At 40.6% G+C, this 19,304-nt stretch overlaps 1 protein-coding gene and 1 pseudogene across 1 annotated transcript in view; one reads left to right on the top strand and one right to left on the bottom strand.

The window, feature by feature from the left end:
• Positions 1–19,304, top strand: part of KIF15 (kinesin family member 15) — a 79,701-nt gene that overhangs the window by 46,164 nt on the left and 14,233 nt on the right. Inside the window, exons 15-26 of the mRNA XM_059077260.2 lie at positions 1,710–1,851; positions 2,668–2,809; positions 9,486–9,683; positions 10,676–10,783; positions 11,055–11,160; positions 12,057–12,222; positions 14,879–15,029; positions 15,187–15,272; positions 16,259–16,328; positions 16,926–17,012; positions 17,611–17,715; positions 18,533–18,655. Coding sequence (XP_058933243.1) covers positions 1,710–1,851; positions 2,668–2,809; positions 9,486–9,683; positions 10,676–10,783; positions 11,055–11,160; positions 12,057–12,222; positions 14,879–15,029; positions 15,187–15,272; positions 16,259–16,328; positions 16,926–17,012; positions 17,611–17,715; positions 18,533–18,655 — 1,484 coding nt within the window. The remainder of the gene's footprint in view (positions 1–1,709; positions 1,852–2,667; positions 2,810–9,485; positions 9,684–10,675; positions 10,784–11,054; positions 11,161–12,056; positions 12,223–14,878; positions 15,030–15,186; positions 15,273–16,258; positions 16,329–16,925; positions 17,013–17,610; positions 17,716–18,532; positions 18,656–19,304) is intronic.
• LOC131763585 (protein LTO1 homolog pseudogene) lies at positions 7,816–9,137 on the bottom strand (annotated as a pseudogene).

Raw genomic sequence — 19,304 nt, forward strand, 5'->3', positions numbered from 1 at the left:
TTGGCAGCTATTGGTGTTAATGCTCTGGGATTTGGTAACAAAGTCTATGTTTGCTCCATTCTTAGAGTGAATATCTTCATGGTCTTTTATCACACTCTGTTTCAGCCTTTGTTTCTCTTTAGGTTGAAATTGAGATAGTTCCAATCTTTTTATACTGCAATGATAAAGGAAAAAATATTTTTAAAATTTCCTTTTCCAAGCCTTCTTCCATTCTGTTATGAATTAACAAAAGAATAAAATTCACAGAATATGGGTTGTAGAGAGACCACAATTTTAGATGCAAAGTTAAAATCAGGTTTTCTGTATTAACTATTTTTTCCTACAATGCTCTGTATTTTGTTGGTCATTTTGCCCTCAGTAGTACCTTAACTTACTACCTTTGAAAGATACTAATGGTAATTTCTGGACCTCACCATCTTCTAAACATACATCATTCTCTAAACAATTTCTTTTCTTTTCTTTTCTTTCTTTCTTTTTTTTTTTTTTTTTTTTTTTTTGCGGTACGCGGGCCTCTCACTGCCGTGGCCTCTCCTGTTGTGGAGCACAGGCTCAGTGGCCATGGCTCATGGGCCCAGCCGCTCCGCAGCATGTGGGATATTCCTGGACCGGGGCATGAACCCTTGTCCCCTGCATCGGCAGGAGGACTCTCAACCACTGCGCCACCAGAGAAGCCCTACAATTTCTTTTTTAATAAGCAGTTTGGGGTATTTACTTCAATCTTTCTTCTTTTTTTAAAATATATTTATTTTATTTATTTATTTTCCTTTTTTGGGGGAGGGCTGCATTGGGTCTTACTTGCAGCACATGGGTTCTTTGTTGAGGCATCTCTGTTGAAGCATGCAGGATCTTTTCGTTACAGTGTGCAGTCTCCTCGGGTTTCTGTCTAGCTGAGGCACGTGGTCTCTCTAGTTGTGGCATGCAGGTTTTCTCTCTCTAGTTGTGGTGCACAGACTCCAGGGCTCGTGGGCCCTGTAGTTGTGGCACGCGGGCTCCAGAGTGCGTGGGCTCCTCTGTAGTTTGCGGCAGGTGGGCTCTCACTGAGGCGCACGAGCTCAATAGTTGTGGTGCACGGGCTTAGTTGCTCCATGGCATGTGAGATCTTAGTTGCCCAGACAGGGATCGAACCCACGTACCCTGCATTGGAAAGCTGATTCTTTACCACTGGACCACAGGGAAGTCCCTCTAAACATTTTTACATGTTATTTCCCATTACTGAAACTCAGTGGCACTCTTCAACAAATTCAGCCTTCTAAGCAATCCCTGAAAATTAATATATTCTACCTGGTAGATGATACCAAGTTCTTTCAGTTGGCTGCCATTGCTCTTTGTTTGTTTTGCTAAAAATTCATTGCCCGTTGGCACTAATTCCTGCAAGATTCAATTGGTGATGTTTCTCTGTCCAGCAGTGTGGGTGTTATACTTCAGTCATTGTTTGCTCTTTTCACTTAATGGAAAAGGTGTTGGCTTAAATATGCCCCTTCATCCTGTGGCTTCACAGCTTCTCAAAAACAACTTCTGATACTCTCTGATGCACTGGGCTGTGTCTTATGTCTCCTCTTGAGTTACAGACTCTTGTATTTTAGGGTCCACTTTCCAACGATTTCTCTTTTTTCCTCCTTGTGCTTCAAAATTGATACCTGGAAGATAACTTAGAATATGTATTCTGTTATTTTTCTCTTTCAAAGACCAGGTTGTTTCCTTATTATCAGGTCAGCAAAGATTCTCTCCTAAAGCTCTGAAAGAGCCATGTTCATTAGCAAACACTGAGAAGTTAAAAGCACAACTCCTGCAAGTTCAGACAGAGCTGAATACTTCAAAGCAAGAATATGAAGAATTCAAAGAACTAACTAGGTAAAGTATAAATACACATTCATGCTTTCTATTTCTGATCTTTTAGTGTTGGTTTGTTTTGGTGTTTAGCATTGATGATTTAATTGAGCATTTACCTTAAATATTCTAATATAGTAGCTAACTTGTTTTGACATGAAGGAAAAGGGCTTGCATCTAGCTCTTTTTCTTTACTCATTTTTAAAAATTGAGGCACAGTTGACATAAACTTCTAGTCTTTAATAATATATTCAATGAACTAGATGATACAGATGTTTTAAGGGATATACCTATTGAGATGAGTATCTGTTAAAGTTACTTGTAAATTCTTTATCTGGCCAGCAAATTTAAATCACCACTGTTATGAATTAGATCAGGATTTTTAGAAATTACAGGTTTGTTAATATTCTTTTTTATTTTTGAGATTCAAGTTCTATGCAGTTATTTATTTTTTATTAAATTTTTCCTGTTAATAGTCTCACTTGATATTCTTTGTGAAAGAAAACAAAGATAAACCACATTCATATTATAACTCAGATTAATCCTATCCTAAAATATATAGAAATGTTTGTTTTAAAAATAACATATTACATATGGAATCATTGTGGATTGTTTGGGCTTTTGAATTGGAGCGCTACCATTTGCTAGTTGAATACCTTAAACAGTCATCAATCTCTGAGCTGTATTTTACCCAATTGGAAAATCCCAGTAATAATCTGAAAATATCTCTGATTTAAAGAGATAACTATAAAGTTTTGTGGGAATATAAACTGTAAAGTACTCTACAAATGTATGACATTACTTATTACCTGAAACACTCAATATTATAATATGTATTAGGAAAAGGCAGCTGGAATTAGAATCAGAGCTTCAGTCTTTGCAAAAAGCGAACCTTAATCTTGAAAGCCTTTTGGAAGCAACAAAAGCCTGCAAGCGGCAAGAAGTTTCTCAGCTGAATAAAATTCATGCTGAAACACTTAAGGTAGGTAATCTGAAGCAATACTTCAACCTTAAATCAGTGGTGTCTCATTTTGTTAATAATGGAGAGTCTGCACAGATTATCTCCAGATACAGATAGAATCCCTTGCCAACAGTTAACCCCAGGGTAATACTAATCCTAGGGTTCTGATGTATACCCCCAGTGGCAGGGTCATGTAGGGAAGAATAAAGCATTTGGAATCAGACCTGGGTTCAAATTCTAATCTGTCAGTAACCTTAGGCAGGGTTTCCTAACTTCTGAGCCTCATTTATTGCCTCTGAATTGGAGACGAGGCCAACTTAATAACAGGGTTTTTAGAGCATTAAATGAGATAATAAAGTGCCTGGCACCTGATGGCTCTCAGTATATGGCAATTGTTGCTATAATGTGTTGTGTGCTCAAAGCTTGCAGTGGAAGAATAGAAATCCTAAAGATAAGACCACTAAAGAATCAAGGGTAACATGGGGGATAATAGAAGGGATTGTTCCCCTAAATAACCATAGCCCTTATGAAAGAAGAAAACTGTGAACATCTGAGAATGAGGAGAGGGAAAGGGAATACATAAAGAAGGCAAAGGTTAAGAAGCTGATGCTGCTCATCCTGGTTATTTTAACTTTTGGACCAAATTCTCTGAAGGCTAAAAAAAAAACCTTTCCTTATACATCTTAAAAATAATAGATGTTTATCTCTAATGGTTATCTTTATCAGTGATGCTTTTTGTATCACTTAATAGGATACTGCTTTTCAAAGTAATTTTATTTGTTTGAATAGGTAATCACATGACTGGAATTTTTTTAAAAATATTATTTATTTGGTTGCACTGGATCTTAATTGCAGCAGGCAAGCTCCTTAGTTGCAGCTTGCCGGCTCCTTAGTTGCAGTACATGGGCTCCTTACTTGTGGCATGCAAACTTTTAGTTGCGGCATGGGTGTGGGATCTAATTCCCTGGCCAGGGATTGAACCCGGGCCCCCTGCATTGGGAGCGTAGAGTCTTAACCGCTGCACCACCAGGGAAGTCCCATCCATGACTGGAATTTTTATTTTTTAATTTATTTTATTTTTTTTGCGGTATGCGGGCCTCTCACTGTTGTGGCCTCTCCCATTGCGGAGCACAGGCTGCGGACATGCAGGCTCAGCGGCCCTGGTTCACAGGCCCAGCCGCTCCACGGCATGTGGGATCTTCCCGGACCAGGGCACAAACCCATGTCTCCTGCATCGGCAGGCGGATTCTCAACCACTGCGCCACCAGGGAAGCCCTGGAATTTTTAAAGGTACAAAGTGACAAGTCTCATTCTGTCTGCTGTTCTTTCAGCCAACCAAGACCCTCCTTGGAGGCAGACAATGTCATGAAGTTTTTTTGTTTTTTCTTTCTTTTTCATATATTTTTTTATTTTTCACAAACAGTAGCATACACATACACATCATTCTACACCTCATTTTTTTGTTTAAACATAATGATATTTTAGAGCTTTTCCCATGTCTAAAGGGAGAAAAACAAACTTTCTCTCCTTATTTATTTATTTATTTTTGGCTGCGTTGCGTCTTTGTTGCTGCGCACAGGCTTTCTCTAGTTGCGGTGAGCAGGGGCTACTCTTTGTTGCAGTGTGCAGGCTTCTCATTGTGGTGGCTTCTCTTGTTGTGGAGCACGGGCTCTAGGTGCGTGGGCTTCAGTAGTTGCAGCACGTGGGCTCAGTAGTTCTGGCACACAGACTTAGTTGCTCCGTGGCATGTGGGATCTTCCCAGACCGGGGCACGAACCCATGTCCCCTGCATCGGCAGGCGGACTCTCAACCACTGCGCCACCAGGGAAGCCTAAGGGTAGAATTTTTAAGATTGCTTTTTTAAAAAGGTGGCCTTTAAAATCTGTGCAGGAAATTATTTTAAAATACTTGCAGAATATCACCAAAAGTTTCATAATTTGAGTTTGTAGCCCCTTAGCAATAGAATTATAGAGCTTGAAGCACTGTTACATTCTAGTCTACTTCTTTTTATAGCTGGGCAAACAGGATGAAGGGGATTAAAAGGTTTGCCAAGAGTAGCACAGCAATTCAGGTCTTGTTGTTCATTTTTAATTATATGAGAACTTTATGGATACATTATCCTTGTTTAAAGAAAGTATACATATGTATCCAAGTTTTGGTTAAAGTTCCTTTTGAGTACCACTGCCAGTCTGGGTCTAATCTGGTCCTTCATCCCTCATCCCCATCCCCTGGGGTAATTTATCATCAATTTGGGAATCCTTTTTCTTAGCAATTTTGTATAGTAAATATACATAGTCTGAGAAGATATGTGGAGTTATTTCATAGAGGTTTTTTTTTTGTCGTACTTTGTTTTTAAAAATAAATGGAATCATCCTACATATGTTATTCTGCAGTGGGCTTTTGTTAACTCAGGAATATGCCTTGGGTCTCTCCACATGAACTAGTACTTAGAACTCTACCTGATTTTAAACCCAGGCTTCTGTGCTTTGGAATAATTCCATGGCTTATTTATTCCATGGCTTATTTAGGTGGTTTCCAGTGCAAGCATTCTCCGGGGTGGGTTTTATGAAGGAGAAATGGTAGTTTTAGGATGTTTCAGCATCCTGCTGAAGTGCCCTCCAAGTGGCTGCACCACATTCCTTCCCAGGAAGCCTGGGAGCACTCCTTCCATAGCACTGGCCCCAGAACTGGTGGTGTTCGACAGTCTGATGGGTGAAAATGGTTTTAATTCTACTTTCCCTCATTTCTAGTGAGGTCAGACCACATCTTTTCCTATGTTCATTGCCATTGGTTGGAACACAGGAAAAGATGTTTGACCTATGAAAAAGTGCCTATTTTCCCACTAGTTATTTACCTTTTTCTTGCGATTTGTAGGCGTTTTATGTGTTAACCTTTTGTTTGTTATGTATACCGCCAGTATATTCTGCCGTCATGTTCCTTGTCTTTCATCTTTGTATCTGATAATTTTGTTATACAGAAGTTTTAAAATTTTGATATAGCCAGGTTTATTGATCTTTTATCTTTGCGACTTTCTTTTTTTGGCCATGCCGAGTGTCTTGCTGGATCTTAGTTCCCTGACCAGAGATCGAACCTGGGCCCCAGCAGTGAAAGTGCCAAGTCCTGACCACTGGTCTGCCAGGGAATTCCTTCTTTGTGACTTTTTAAATACATTTTAAAGGCCTTGACAATCTCAAGAGCATCAGTATATTCTACTTTCTTTTACTACTTTTATTTTTTTTGCTTTAAAATATGCTGTTTATTTTTTTTCTCCAATTATAAAAATAATACATTATCCAAACAGATAGTTTAGGAAACACAAAAATCCACCCAAGAAAACAACAACAAAAGCCCCTCCATTCTACCAGCCAGAGAAAAGCGCTGCTGGTGTCTGTGACTAAGGCACATCTGAGGCCGTGCGCCCAGCCCTGGCCTCTGCAGAACTGAGGTGGGGCTGCAGGCCAGGAACAAACAGCGAGACACACGTAAGACAGCCAAGCAGGATAAAGCCGGAGCTTGTCTTCCAACAACTAGAAGCTGGCCCTCCTTGGCACACGGTGAGGGCCAGCGTCCCAGGCCCCACAGGGACACCCCCCCCCACACACACCCTGCCAGCAGCTGCCAGGGGAGCACGGTTTACCCAGATGCTCTGGAATGATTTTAAAATCTGGAGCAGATTCACGGCTACCCCTGTGCTAATCTCACTCACGGCTTCCAGATCTGCTCCCTGGGCCAGAGCAGGTGGGGAGAGGCCTCGGGCCGGGGTGCCCGAGGGGCCTTGGACACGGCCATCATGTGCAGAGAAATGCCCGGGAGCCACGCATCTCAGGGGGGACTGGCCTGCCTGGACCTCACCGCATACAGATGATACCTTTTAAGTCTGGGCAGGAGACAGAAGAACGCACAATAAAAGGAAGTCTGGGGCTTCCCTGGTGGCGCAGTGGTTGAGAGTCCACCTGCCGATGCAGGGGACCACGGGTTTGTACCCCGGTCCAGGAAGATCCCACATGCTGCGAAGCAGCTGGGCCCGTGAGCCATGGCCGCTGAGCCTGCGCGTCCGGAGCCTGTGCGCCGCAACGGGAGAGGCCACAACAGTGAGAGGCCCGCGTACCGGAAAAAAAAAAAAAAGGATGGCTGTAGTAAGGCTCCAAAGTTTCTGCACATATAACGGTGACCATTTTTGATGCTGTAGAGCCCCACCCACCAGGGGACACAGGAAGAGCATATCCCGGCTCCCTGAGGACAGGGCTGGCCTCTCCTCTCAACCAGACACCCATGTCCATGGCCATAGGGAATGCCCCAGGGCTCCCCGGGGCACAGTGGGGACCTGCGAGCAGGGACCCTGAGCCTGTGGGTGCGACCACACGGTCCAGAGCGGGCACCAGGAGATGGGGGAGAGAGCCGGGTACAGGGGTTGGAGTCTCAGCTCTACTGCCTGCTGCCCTTGGACCAGGCAGTCTTTTGGGCCTTGGTTTCCTCATCTATAAAATGGGAATAATGCCCACCTCGTGGGCTCCTGAGGGACTAAATAAAACACGAGAAGCAGGTCACAGCACTGGCACATCTCAAGGGTCAATAAATGTCGCAGTACCCATCACTCCTTCCCATTAACCTGCTTTGTGTCAACCCTGTGGCTCTCATTTTTTAAACTGTCCCTCTGAGTGCTGACCGAAGGCTGGGGGGTAAAGGGGAGGTTTATCCTTTCCAGAGCCAACCCGAATCTAGATCCAGCCAGGTCTGCCAGGTGACGAGAACCCGTGAGCCAGAGCAGCCCCGCGAGGGGTCTGCAAGGGCCGTGTTCAGACTGCAGAGCAGACAGGGCCCAACAAAGGACAGGCTTGTGTCGAGGGGCCCCGTGGGGGGGGGCACTGAGGCGATGCAGGCAGACCTCAGGGGAAGGCACCAGCCAAGCTGGAACTCTCCCTGCAAGACTGAACACCTCATCATTGTTTTGCCTTTAATCACATTTTTAAACACTTAACATACAAACATCTGTTCTTTGATGTTTTGTCTTTATTCCTCTGTCATCCTCAAAATGAAAGTCCAGAACCTTCTGCACTAATTTTAAAGTCGGGCTGAACGTTTATTAATGAACAAGGCTGCTTAAATTTCCCTGTAATTTTGTCTAAGTCGTCGTGAAGTTTATTATAAGTAGGGTCATCATAAGGGAGTTTCTGAATCATTCCAATCAACGATTCTAAGACCTTCATCTTTTTGCTGTCTTTCTCGGTGGCGGAACCGTGCAGGAGACATCTACAAGCAAAAGCAAAACCTTTGTAGCACCTGATCTCAGATCTGATTTTAGCTCATGTAACGTGTTATACTGCCTTCCTTCAATCATATCCAACTACTTGCTTATTCATAGCCTTCCTGATACCCTTCCCTGTGAAACCTTTCATCCGCCATCACGATGGCATCGAACATGTCCCGACTCCCAGCCGTGGTGGCAGCCGCCCCGCCCCCAACCCCCGCCCCTCGGGCTCGGTCGCCCCGCTCTGCGGCCACAGACCCGCAGAGCCTCAGGAACGGACTCCTGTTTTACTGCTTTTATAACTTTTTACATTGAGATTTTTAATGCGTCTATTTTATTTTTAAATGGCATGACATACAGGTTTATCTTTTTAAAAAAATAGACCATGTTTTATATATAGAATCTTAAAAAAAAAAAGTGGTTCTGAAGAACCTAGGGAGGGACAGGACAGGAATAAAGACGCAGGCGTAGAGAATGGACTTGAAGACACAGAGAGGGGCAAGGGTAAGCTGGGACGAAATGAGAGAGTGGCATGTACTTACATATGCTACCAAATGTAAAATAAATAGCTAGTGGGAAGCAGCCGCATAGCACAGGGAGATCAGCTCAGTTCTTTGTGACCACCTAGAGGGGTGGGATAGGGTGGGAGGGAGGGAGACGCAAGAGGGAGGAGATATGGGGACATATGTATATGTACAGCTGATTCACTTTGTTGTAAAGCAGAAACTAATACACCATTGTAAAGCACTTATACTCCAATAAAGATGTTAAAAATAATAATAATAAAATTAAATAGACCGTGTTTTTCTCATTAATTTGAACTTTCCACATATAAATTATTCTAATTCTGGACTTTTTTTTTTCTTTCAGTGTTGTATTTGATTACACATATGCTAATAATGCATTGTTTTAGTGACCATACACTTATATATTTATATTGACCAGGGAAGTCTTCCTAATTTGTTGTCTTTTTGTCTCTTCTTGCACTTTTTTTTTTGCATACAGTTTGGAGTCGACTTATTAAGTTTCATTTTTAAAAATCTTACAACAATTTTTGCTTGAGACTGCTTTGAACTGATAGGTTTGTTTCCACAAGGGCATTTCTATGCAGCCTCTCAAGGATACCTTTTCTTTTCTTTTTTTTCTTAAATATTTGTTTATTTGGCTGCTCCAGGTCTTAGTTGCAGCATGTGGGATCTTTAGTTGCAGCGTGTGAACTCTTAGTTGTGGCATGTGGGATCTAGTTCTCTGACCAGGGATTGAACCTGGGCCCCCTGCATTGGGAGCATGGAGTCTTAGCCACTGGACCACCAGGGAAGTCCCAAGGATACCTTTTCTTTTCTCTTGATGAATAGAATTATAATTTTATCCTCTCTGTTCAGACAATTATAAATATGCTATTGTTTTCATGTGTGCTAATGTTGTTTTTCTAATAATTCTTTGCTGCAGCTCATAACGACACCAACCAAGGCTTATCAACTTTGGTCTCGACCAGTACCAAAATTAAGCCCTGAACTGGAGAGCTTTGGCTCTGCACACACTCAGAATTCTAGCATATTGGATAAGGATATCTTAAATGAGCCATTGCCACCTGAGATTAATGAACAAGCTTTTGAAGCCATTTCTGAAGAGCACAGAATGGTGCAGGTACCTGTTTAGTATTAACATTGTATCTTTTTAAGGGTGAGTGTGTAAAAATCCCTGGGTTAGAAATCAGCCTGCTCTTGTTCTTTTAATCTGCTTTGCAGTGTTTAGCAAGTCAGTTTCCACTCTCCTTGAGCTTTGGTTCTCTTGTATGTAAAAAGACCAGTTTGCCACTAGCTTCTAGTTCCAGAACTGGTTTACATGGCACAGTGTTGTATCTGCTAATGAAGATTAAATAGTTGAAAGAATCTTGTGATCAAATTTTAGACAGCTTTTGGTATATTTGAAATAACATGTGAAGTTTGTTTATCTCAGAATTCAGTGGTTTGTTTTTTCTTTTAAGAAGTTTATCTACTGTCTAGTAAAACTTACAGGGAGTCACGTCACCTCAAATTCCAAAATTTTTCCCTTCCATGGGTATGGAGGCCTTTCTGGTGAAGTCACTTCATATAGGCCTGAGAAAGCTTCTTAGAAGTTTCAAGATGGCTCTACGATTTAATCTATAATTTTAATTTTAATCACTTCTTTCCTTTGTGTTTGAAATTATCCACTTTGAATCAGGGCCACAAGTATAATTCTGAAACATGAGAAATCATTAGTGTAGTCTTTTGAAATGGTTTTCTGGCTCCAAACTGGCCTTTGATACCTTTGTCCATATGAGGTTTTGAGTTTTGTTTTTGTTTTTGTGGTTTTTTGGGTTTTTTTTTTTTTTTGCGGTACGCGGGCCTCTCACTGTTGTGGCCCCTCCCGTTGCGGAGCACAGGCTCCGGACGCTCAGGCTCAGTGGCCATGGCTCACGGGCCCAGCCGCTCCGCAGCATGTGGGATCTTTCCGGACCGGGGCACGAACCCGTATCCCCTGCATCGGCAGGCGGACTCTCAACCACTGCGCCACCAGGGAAGCCCGAGTTTTGTATTTTTAATGCAGAAGAAATGATGGAATGTTTAAGATGTCCATTAAAAGAATTTTTGACCACTGAAGTTCTTGTGTTGCAGGAACAAATGTGTGCCCTTCAAGTCAAGTTGGATGAAGAAGAGCATAAAAACCTAAAGCTTCAGCAGCACATTGACAAACTGGAACATCATTCTACTCAAATGCAGGAGGTGAGACCGTGAGCATTGCCTCAGAAAATATATGAAACAGATCCTCAAAGTAAGAGCATCCCAGGAAGGAAATGACTTTATGAAGCCTTGGTCAAGGTTTATTTGAGTTGTATTCTCTATTTTGTTACTTCACCTACTATTCTGATAATGAGACACACACACCTAGTCTGAATTTAAGACTAGATTTTAAAAACAGAAACAAGGTGATGATTTGGAGTGTGTCTTAGCATGCCAGTATTTTTTTTCCAGTAAATTTATCTCTTTCCCAAAGCTTTTCTCATCAGAAAGAACTGATTGGACCAAACAGCATCAAGGGTATCTCTCTCAGTTGAATGTCCTTGAAAAGCAGCTTCAAGACACTCGGACCAAGAATGACTGTGAGTCTGAACACTGGAAGCTTCTTAATCTGAATACTGTAACTCAGTATCTTTTTACTCATATGGATAAAATGTTGTCCCTGTGTTTTTGGTTGGTTGTTTCTGTTTGTTTGTTTTAAGTTAGACCAGATGAGTAATAGCAATATATTATAAAGGGTAATTTTTTCCAGGACTGCTCTCAAACACATGATACAAATGTTTGCTTAAAGTTTTAATACTGCTTTGAAAACAAAGTGTCTTGAATTCATAAGATGAACGTTTTACTAGTGACAAAAAAGCATAAAATATATTTGTATATATTCATAGATATGGGAATATCATTTAATTCCCTGTTTTTTCAGTTTCTTCTTTCATCAGAGTATTTGCAATAGCTTATGATAAAGCTAAGGCAAAAAAGACAGCCGTTTCCTTTTCTTTGATCTAAAAAGTTACCTAATTTTAATTCCAGTTGGAGTTTCCTTAGAAGACCAGAGTGTTTAACCTATTTTGGAAAGTTCTGGTACATCTCCAAAGGGTTTTCAATAAGTAAGATTAGGTCACTTAAGTACATTAAATCTCTTGGCTTTTTTTCTTATTTGAAGAGTTTTGATGCACATTCTGCAGGAGAAATGTAGAAAAATCAAATGACCTACATGTGAGGGACAGGTGTTAACTTTTTCTTTTGGTAGAAATATACCAAAAACCATGAGCAAGGGAGAGGAAGAAAATAGAAATCTCAGTGCTCCTAGATACCTCCCATTTAGTTGTTCAAAATTGTTACTCTTAAAATGGTCTCTTCAACTTGTTTTTGCTGATTTTGTGAAGGGTACCTATCAAATTTATTTGCCTCCTTTGTAAAAAATACATGTAAAGAAAAGTCTGTCAAGAGTTATTATGTGTTTGTTGGTTTGTTTTAGTTTTGAAAAGTGAGGTACATGACCTGCGAGTAGTTCTTCATTCTGCAGACAAGGAGCTGTCTTCGGTGAAACTGGAGTATAGTTTATTCAGAGAGAGTCAGGAGAAAGAACTCAACAGCCTTTCTGAAAGACACATGCATGTACAGCTTCAACTACATAATGTCAGGTAGAGTTGTTCTGTTATTGTTTCAAGTTGCCTGATTGGCCTGTAACCCAGGACTACTTGAAGTACAAGTGCTGTAAACCCAACTCAAACTAGTTTAAAAAACTAAAAGGTAATTTATTGGGAATTCCCTGGCTGTCCAGTGGTTAGGACTCTGCACTTTCACTGCCGAGGGCCTGGGTTCGATCCCTGGTCAGGGAACTAAAATCCTGCAAGCCGCACTGTGCCCCCGTTTAAAAAAAAAAAAAAAAAAAAGGTAGTTTATTGGCTCACGACATTGGGAAGCCCCAGAGGTGATTTTGGTTTTGCGGACAAACTAGACTGAATCTCAAACAATATTGTCAGTGTACATCCCCATCCCCCCATGCCCCCCAGCTTCTCTCCCTCACTTCGTCTTTCACTCCCTCCCTCCCTTTCTCTCTGCTCTTCTTCCCTCTGTGTATTGCCCTTATTCTCTTCTACTGTTGAGGACCTTCCTCTATGTGACGGGGAACAGATTGCCTCAGACAGCTCCATCTTCTGTCTCCTGGCATAACAATCCCTGCGAAGAAATTCTCTCTCCCCATCACCATATATCAATCCCAGAGAAAATTGGTATTGTTCTTGCTTGAGTCATCTGCTTACTTTTGGATCAATCACTTACCAAGTGTTGGCCCAACAGAGGTGATGTGTCTGTTCCCTCTCCAGCGGGAAAGGTGTGCTCTTATTAGAAGGGACAGTACAAGGTAGACCAAATCAGTAGTTGCCACCATTGTCCACAGTAACTCCAGAGGCTGGCTAGTTAGTCAAGTGCTGGTAATCTTGAAACAAAGTAATCTAAGATGTAAATTGTTTGTTTTTACTGGTTTTTTTCGTCACTAATTTCAACCTTTTGTAAAACGTAACTTAAAACCATCGTGTGGTTTTGATGCTATTTCCCAAGTCTATGGCAGTAATTTAATAATGGACATTTTGATTGTGATACTGTGAGTGTGATATGAGTGTGACTGCTCACTCTAGAAAAGCTGCTAATAGACAACCTTGAATTTAGTTTTTATAGACATTGCAAAGACTAAAACCTGTAATGCTTGAGTGTTGTTTGAATATGCAACAAGGAATTAAAAATAGAGAAAGAAAACTTGAGGTCTGCATGTCTCCATAGACATGTTTTTGTTGGGCCTGCCCAGTATGGTTTTTGAAAAAAATTTAGCATAACATTTTTAAAATTGAGAACTTTCTTATAAAGATCCATATTTCAGCATCCTCTTAAAAATCCGACAAGTTGGTGGCACTGGGCCCACATTCTTGCATGGCAGCCATCCTTTAGAGAGGGGCCTGTGCTAAGTCAGCACAGCCTCCACTCCCCAGCACCATTTCCCCAGCACCAAGACTGCTGGTCAGTGGCTGTTTATCATCACAGGTGCACTGTTGTTTTTTCTTACACCTGGTATTAGTTTTTAACATCCGAATCACTAAATCTTTTTTTTTTTTTTTCCCGGTACGCGGGCCTCTCACTGCTGTGGCCTCTCCCTTTGCGGAGCACAGGCTCCGGACGCGCAGGCTCAGCGGCCATGGCTCATGGGCCCAGTCGCTCCGCGGCATGTGGGATCTTCCCGGACCGGGGCACGAACCCGTGTCCCCTGCATCGGCAGGCGGATTGTCAACCACTGTGCCACAAGGGAAGCCCCGAATCACTAAATCTTATCTTGGCTCTGTCGTAGACTAATTTTTTGTGATTTTTTTTGCACTCACTGTGATGTACATTGAGTATATCACTTACTGGGCTGCTTAAACTGTCATGGCTCTCAAAGGTTGTTAAGACCTCTAAGTGAAACCACCCAACTGCCGTGTATTTCTTGAATTATTTTACCTGCTTTATATATACAGTTTGTATCATAAATCATATGTTCTCCCTCCCTACCATGTACTGTCTGTATATCTATCTTTAGCAACTGATTTATCCTACTTCGTAATTTGCCACTTCTGCTCTGCATGGAGTTAGTGAAGCCAGATAGATCCAGGTCTCATAGCCCTCTGTGTACAAGCTGGGACATCTGTTTTGGGTGGTCCAGAGGTCATGTTTACTAGTTTTTGGATGAACTCTGTTTGGGCATGTCACAGTATGTTGCAAAGTAGAATAAGAGGGTGAAAACCTAGAAAGCAATAAGTAATAATCATGTGACTTAAAAGATAGTTCTATCCTAAAGGAGTGTATTCTCTTGCTCAGATCAAAGCCGTATTTGCCATCTTGAAAAACCTTCCTAGAGTCAGGAGAATAGGTGTTGATTCTATAGAGTTCAGCTATCAACAAAATTAAATCAATGGGCAGTCTTTAGTTTACATGAGGGTTAGGTCTGGAACCCCCTAAATGAGTCTCATCACCCGAAATTGCCAATGAATTAAGCATGTCTGGTTGAAATCACGGGAGAAAGAATGAAGAAGTAACTGGCTGCAGGCTAGCATGCCCAACCTGTTTTTTCCATCCCCTTCACACTAATATTTGTGCATCACATCATAATGACCATTTCACAGAAGTCCGTGAGGAGCTTTACATCAGTCAAGCCTTCTGTAAGTTGGGAATGGTCTGTAGATGGGATAAAGTGAACTGCAGATAAATCTGACTAGCAGAACTACATTTAATGTTTATATTTACATTTGTAAAAATGTTTTCCTGATAAAGATTAGAAAATGAAAAGCTTCTTGAGAGCAAAACCTGCCTACAGGATTCCTATGACAACTTACAAGAAGTAATGAAGTTTGAAATTGACCAACTTTCAAAAAACCTCCAAAACTGCAAAAAAGAAAATGAAACTCTGAAATCTGATCTGAATGTAAGTTAAGAAGGATATTGCTTATTGATGAACTTGTTCTGGATGTGTGACTGACCTCTTCCTAACTTCTGTACTGGCCCATTGTGCCTGCCACGTAGAAGGTACTCCATGTGTTTATTGACTACACCTTAAAATCTACTATAACATTGTCTTTTAGAATTTGATGGAGCTTTTTGAGGCAGAAAAAGAACGCAATAACAAATTATTATTACAATTTGAAGAAGATAAAGAAAACAGTTCTAAGTGAGTGCTATTTATCTTTTCCATAGTTGACTAGAATATCATTTACTACCACATTCTTTACCTTGCGGGTTTTCTTTTTTTTTTTTTTTAATTGCTAATAGCCTGTTAAGTTTTTTTAAAGCATTCCAAAACGAATATCAGATTTTTCTGTATAAATGGCTATGTAGAGAAACTTAATTTTTCAAAACATTTAATAACTAGCTGCAGTACTTTTTAAATGAATAGCAGTTGGTGGTGATCAGAACTCTGGACCTTCTGTAAATAAATCACAGTATTTATTATTGAAAGGTGGGAACTGATTTATTTCTGTCTCTACTATTTGATTTCTCTCTGCTCTTTTTTTCTTCTGGTCCCTTATATGAACACCATTGTCTTTCTTTCCTCTCTCCAAATTCTTTTCCTTGGTGATCTCTCTCAGTCTCTTCGTTCCAGCCAACAGGAGGATTATTACTCTAATAAAAAGAATTTGTATTAGTGTATTCAGCAGATACTTGTAGAGTTCTTACTATGAGATAGCTTCTCTTCTAGTCCCTGCTATATACTGGGTGACTCCATCTAATTGGGAAAGACAGTTAACATTTAGTCGTTCATTCAAACGCTTAGTGATATCCAGCAAGCCAGGCACTGTTCTGGTAAATGCCAGGACATTTAGAGGTAAGACAGTAAACAAAATAGCCCCACCCTTTTGAGGTTCACGTTGTAGCACAGAGAGATGGGTAATAAGTAAATATTATATATTATGTTAGGGAGTCCTAAGTACTCTGGAGAAAAATAAACTGTCCTGGCACAAAACTGGGTTCTTGTTAAATAACTGTTGAAGAAACTGGTTCAAATTTCTGATCCTACTGGAATACAATTCCTAACACCAAGTATGTGTCTGTCTAATAAAGTTCAGTTGCATTGCATTGAATCTCTTCTGTATGAATGGACTCAGTTCCTATTTCCATTGAATGAGTCATGAGTAAAAGATAGTTCTTCTTTTCCAGAGAAATCTTAGAAGTTCTTGAAGCTGTACGTCAGGAGAAACAGAAAGAGATGGCCAAGTGTGAGCAGCAGGTAAATGTCCTATACTCTAACTCTGAAATTTGAGTTTATAACTTTTATTCCCGATGTCCAAAGAGATTTGTTATAAAAACTGTTTCAGCTTTCAGATGCTGAAAATTTATAATAGGGCTTCCCTGGTGGCGCAGTGGTTGGGAGTCCACCTGCCGATGCAGGGGACGCGGGTTCGTGCCCCGGTCCGGGAGGATCCCACATGCCTCAGAGCGGCTGGGCCCGTGAGCCATGGCCGCTGCGCCTGCGCATCCGGAGCCTGTGCTTCGCAACGGGAGAGGCCACGGCAGTGAGAGGCCCGCGTACAGCTTAAAAAAAAAAAAAAAAAAAGATGGAATTTTTGGTTGGTTGTATTATTTTCAACTCTTGTTTTTCTAACTCCCATCTGGCTATAATCATAATTTGTTGGTGGTTTCCTGATAGAGACCACAAAATCATTATCTTTTAACCCAACTTTTTATTTTCAAATATTACTCCTTAGTATACACTGTTTAATATGAAAAGCAGATTTTCAAGTCCTTTTATGCTCTTTAAAATACATGTGTGTGGTTAACTTTGTGATTTAATTCTCTTTCTAAAAATATTAATTTTTCCCAATAGATGGCAAAAGTACAGAAACTAGAAGAGACTTTGTGTGCTACCGAAAAAGTAATCAGTTCTCTGGAGAAGTCTAGAGATGCTGACAAGGTAGGAGAGGTTGAGGCCCCCTGCATTTTCCTTATAAACGCTGCCTTCACATTCCAGTCTCCTGCTCCCAGGGTTAGCTAGCTAGCATTTCTGTATGCACTTAGGCCTTGCTCATCTTCCAAGGTTGCTAGAGAATGAAGTCTTTAAGTTAATTTTCCTCATAACTTCAACCTAAACTGTTCTATCACTCTTGATGGCAGTGTTTCTAAAACACATTCCTGCCCCCTTTAACTAGGATGCTGTCAGTGCGACCTTTTCTCATTGATTATGAGTGCCATGATACAAATTCTTAAATCCCTGGTGTTGGCTTTAACTAGAGTAATAAACATTAATATGTATGTCTGAGCATAAAATTAGGTGTACATTCCTTATATGTCTAGCTCTTATTCATTCATAAAATGAAAGCAAATGATTAACTAAGATATTAGAAAACCAATAAAATATAAATTGGTAATATTAATAATGTAATGTGACATGACATTTTGCTAAAATAAAATTGACTTCTCCTATTGTCATTTGGAAAGATAAATGATTTATCATTAAGAAAATATCCCCTTGCTGTCATTGGGTATGACGATATTGTTTCTGTCCTTGTCAGGAAGTTGTAGCTGACCTCATGAGCCAGATCCAGGAGCTAAGAACCTCAGTCTCTGAGAAAACAGAAACCATAGACACCCTGAGGCAAGAACTGAAGGACATCAATGTAAGTTCTGTCGCCAAGAAGATATTAAATTTGAGCATGAGGCACAGTTCACAGACTCAAGTGGTTAACCAATGCCCCCCCCCAAATAAAAGGGTTCTGTGGTCACCCAGGTTTGAAAATATGTACTAGTGAAAGCTCAGCAGGCTTGGGTATCTGCAGAACCCGTGGGGCCTTTAATATGCTGATGTGTGTGCTGTGTGCATCTCGGGAAGGCAAAGTTGGCTGCAGCATTTCTCAGATCTTACTGACCTGGGAACAGAGCTCTCTGTGCACATTTGGGAATTGCTGATCCAAATCAGATCAGAAACAGACTGGCTGTTGCCTCTGATGGTTAAGGGTATGTGGTGTTCCTTAATTGCTTCAAGAAAAAAAATTGCACATTTTAGTTAAGTTCAGAGACATCAGTGATTTAGAAAGTGAGTTTGTTTCCCCATTATTGGACTTTATTATTTCCTAAAGTAACTACTTACTCTTCCTGCATATAAATGGTGAATGCTTCCTCCGTCCCTTGGGTCAAGGTAGTTTTTTGTTAATGTTCCTCACTCCTGTGCTCCAAAGGGAGCTTGCTGCACTCCACTGATTTCTGATAAAGATGACAAAAACAGGTGTTTTTTCACTGATACCTGTGGGACTTTTCCACTTCTTGCCATTCATCCATTAACTCTTCCACTTCTTCATTCAACAAGTGGTTATTGAACTTATTTGTGTTAATCTGGTCATCACCTTGGAACTCAGACTCATTCTTCAGTTATTTTAATCTAAAAATAAACTGAGAATAAAGCAGGCAGATCTTGTATCATCATTTTCTTTTCTGCAGGGCAAATACAATTCTGCTTTGGTTGACAAAGAAGAGAGCAAGGCATTGATTAAGAGACAGGAAGTGGACATTCTGAATCTGAAAGAATCCCTTAGACTGAGAATACTTTCCGAGGACATAGAGGTAGATGTTAACACATCATCACCCTTTTTGGTTTATTACTTGTCCGTATGTTTCTGTGTGTTATTAATGAATAAATAGAAGACTTTTAAAAAGGAGTAAGTCATAATTTGAGCCACTTTCCCTAAGGTAGTTAGGCAATTGATAGATAATACTAAGATTGTTATATTTTGTTTAGTTGATTTATTTTCATTCATTTGTGCTAACACCATGCTAAGTTCCTGTAACTCACCCTCTTCTGAAAAGGAAGCAGAGTGGAAACTGCATTTACTTGGATGTAGTGGTAGCAGCAGGGAGCAAAGAAAGGGCTGGTTAACCACAAAATTGCTTCTTGTGTTTTAGCTAAAATAAGTTTTAATTATCTTGTTGATGTAAATGTATCTTTTAAAAAATTAGGCAGTACTGCCGTGTGGTTCAAAATTCAAAATATATAAAGCAATATACATTCCCTCCTGTATATCCTTCCAGAGATACTTTTGGCTAATTCTATATATCTTGAGTTTTCCTTTTTTCACACAGATGGTAACCCAGTATGTATACTGCTCTGAACCTGCTTTAGAAATAGTTTTCTTGCTATCCATGAAACAAATTCAACAAATATTTATTGAACCCACCTGCCATACAACCTGTACCTGTTTGTCATTTGGGAATG

This window comes from Kogia breviceps, chromosome 10 (genome assembly GCF_026419965.1).
Source record: "Kogia breviceps isolate mKogBre1 chromosome 10, mKogBre1 haplotype 1, whole genome shotgun sequence".
Taxonomy (NCBI): Eukaryota; Metazoa; Chordata; class Mammalia; order Artiodactyla; family Physeteridae; genus Kogia; species Kogia breviceps.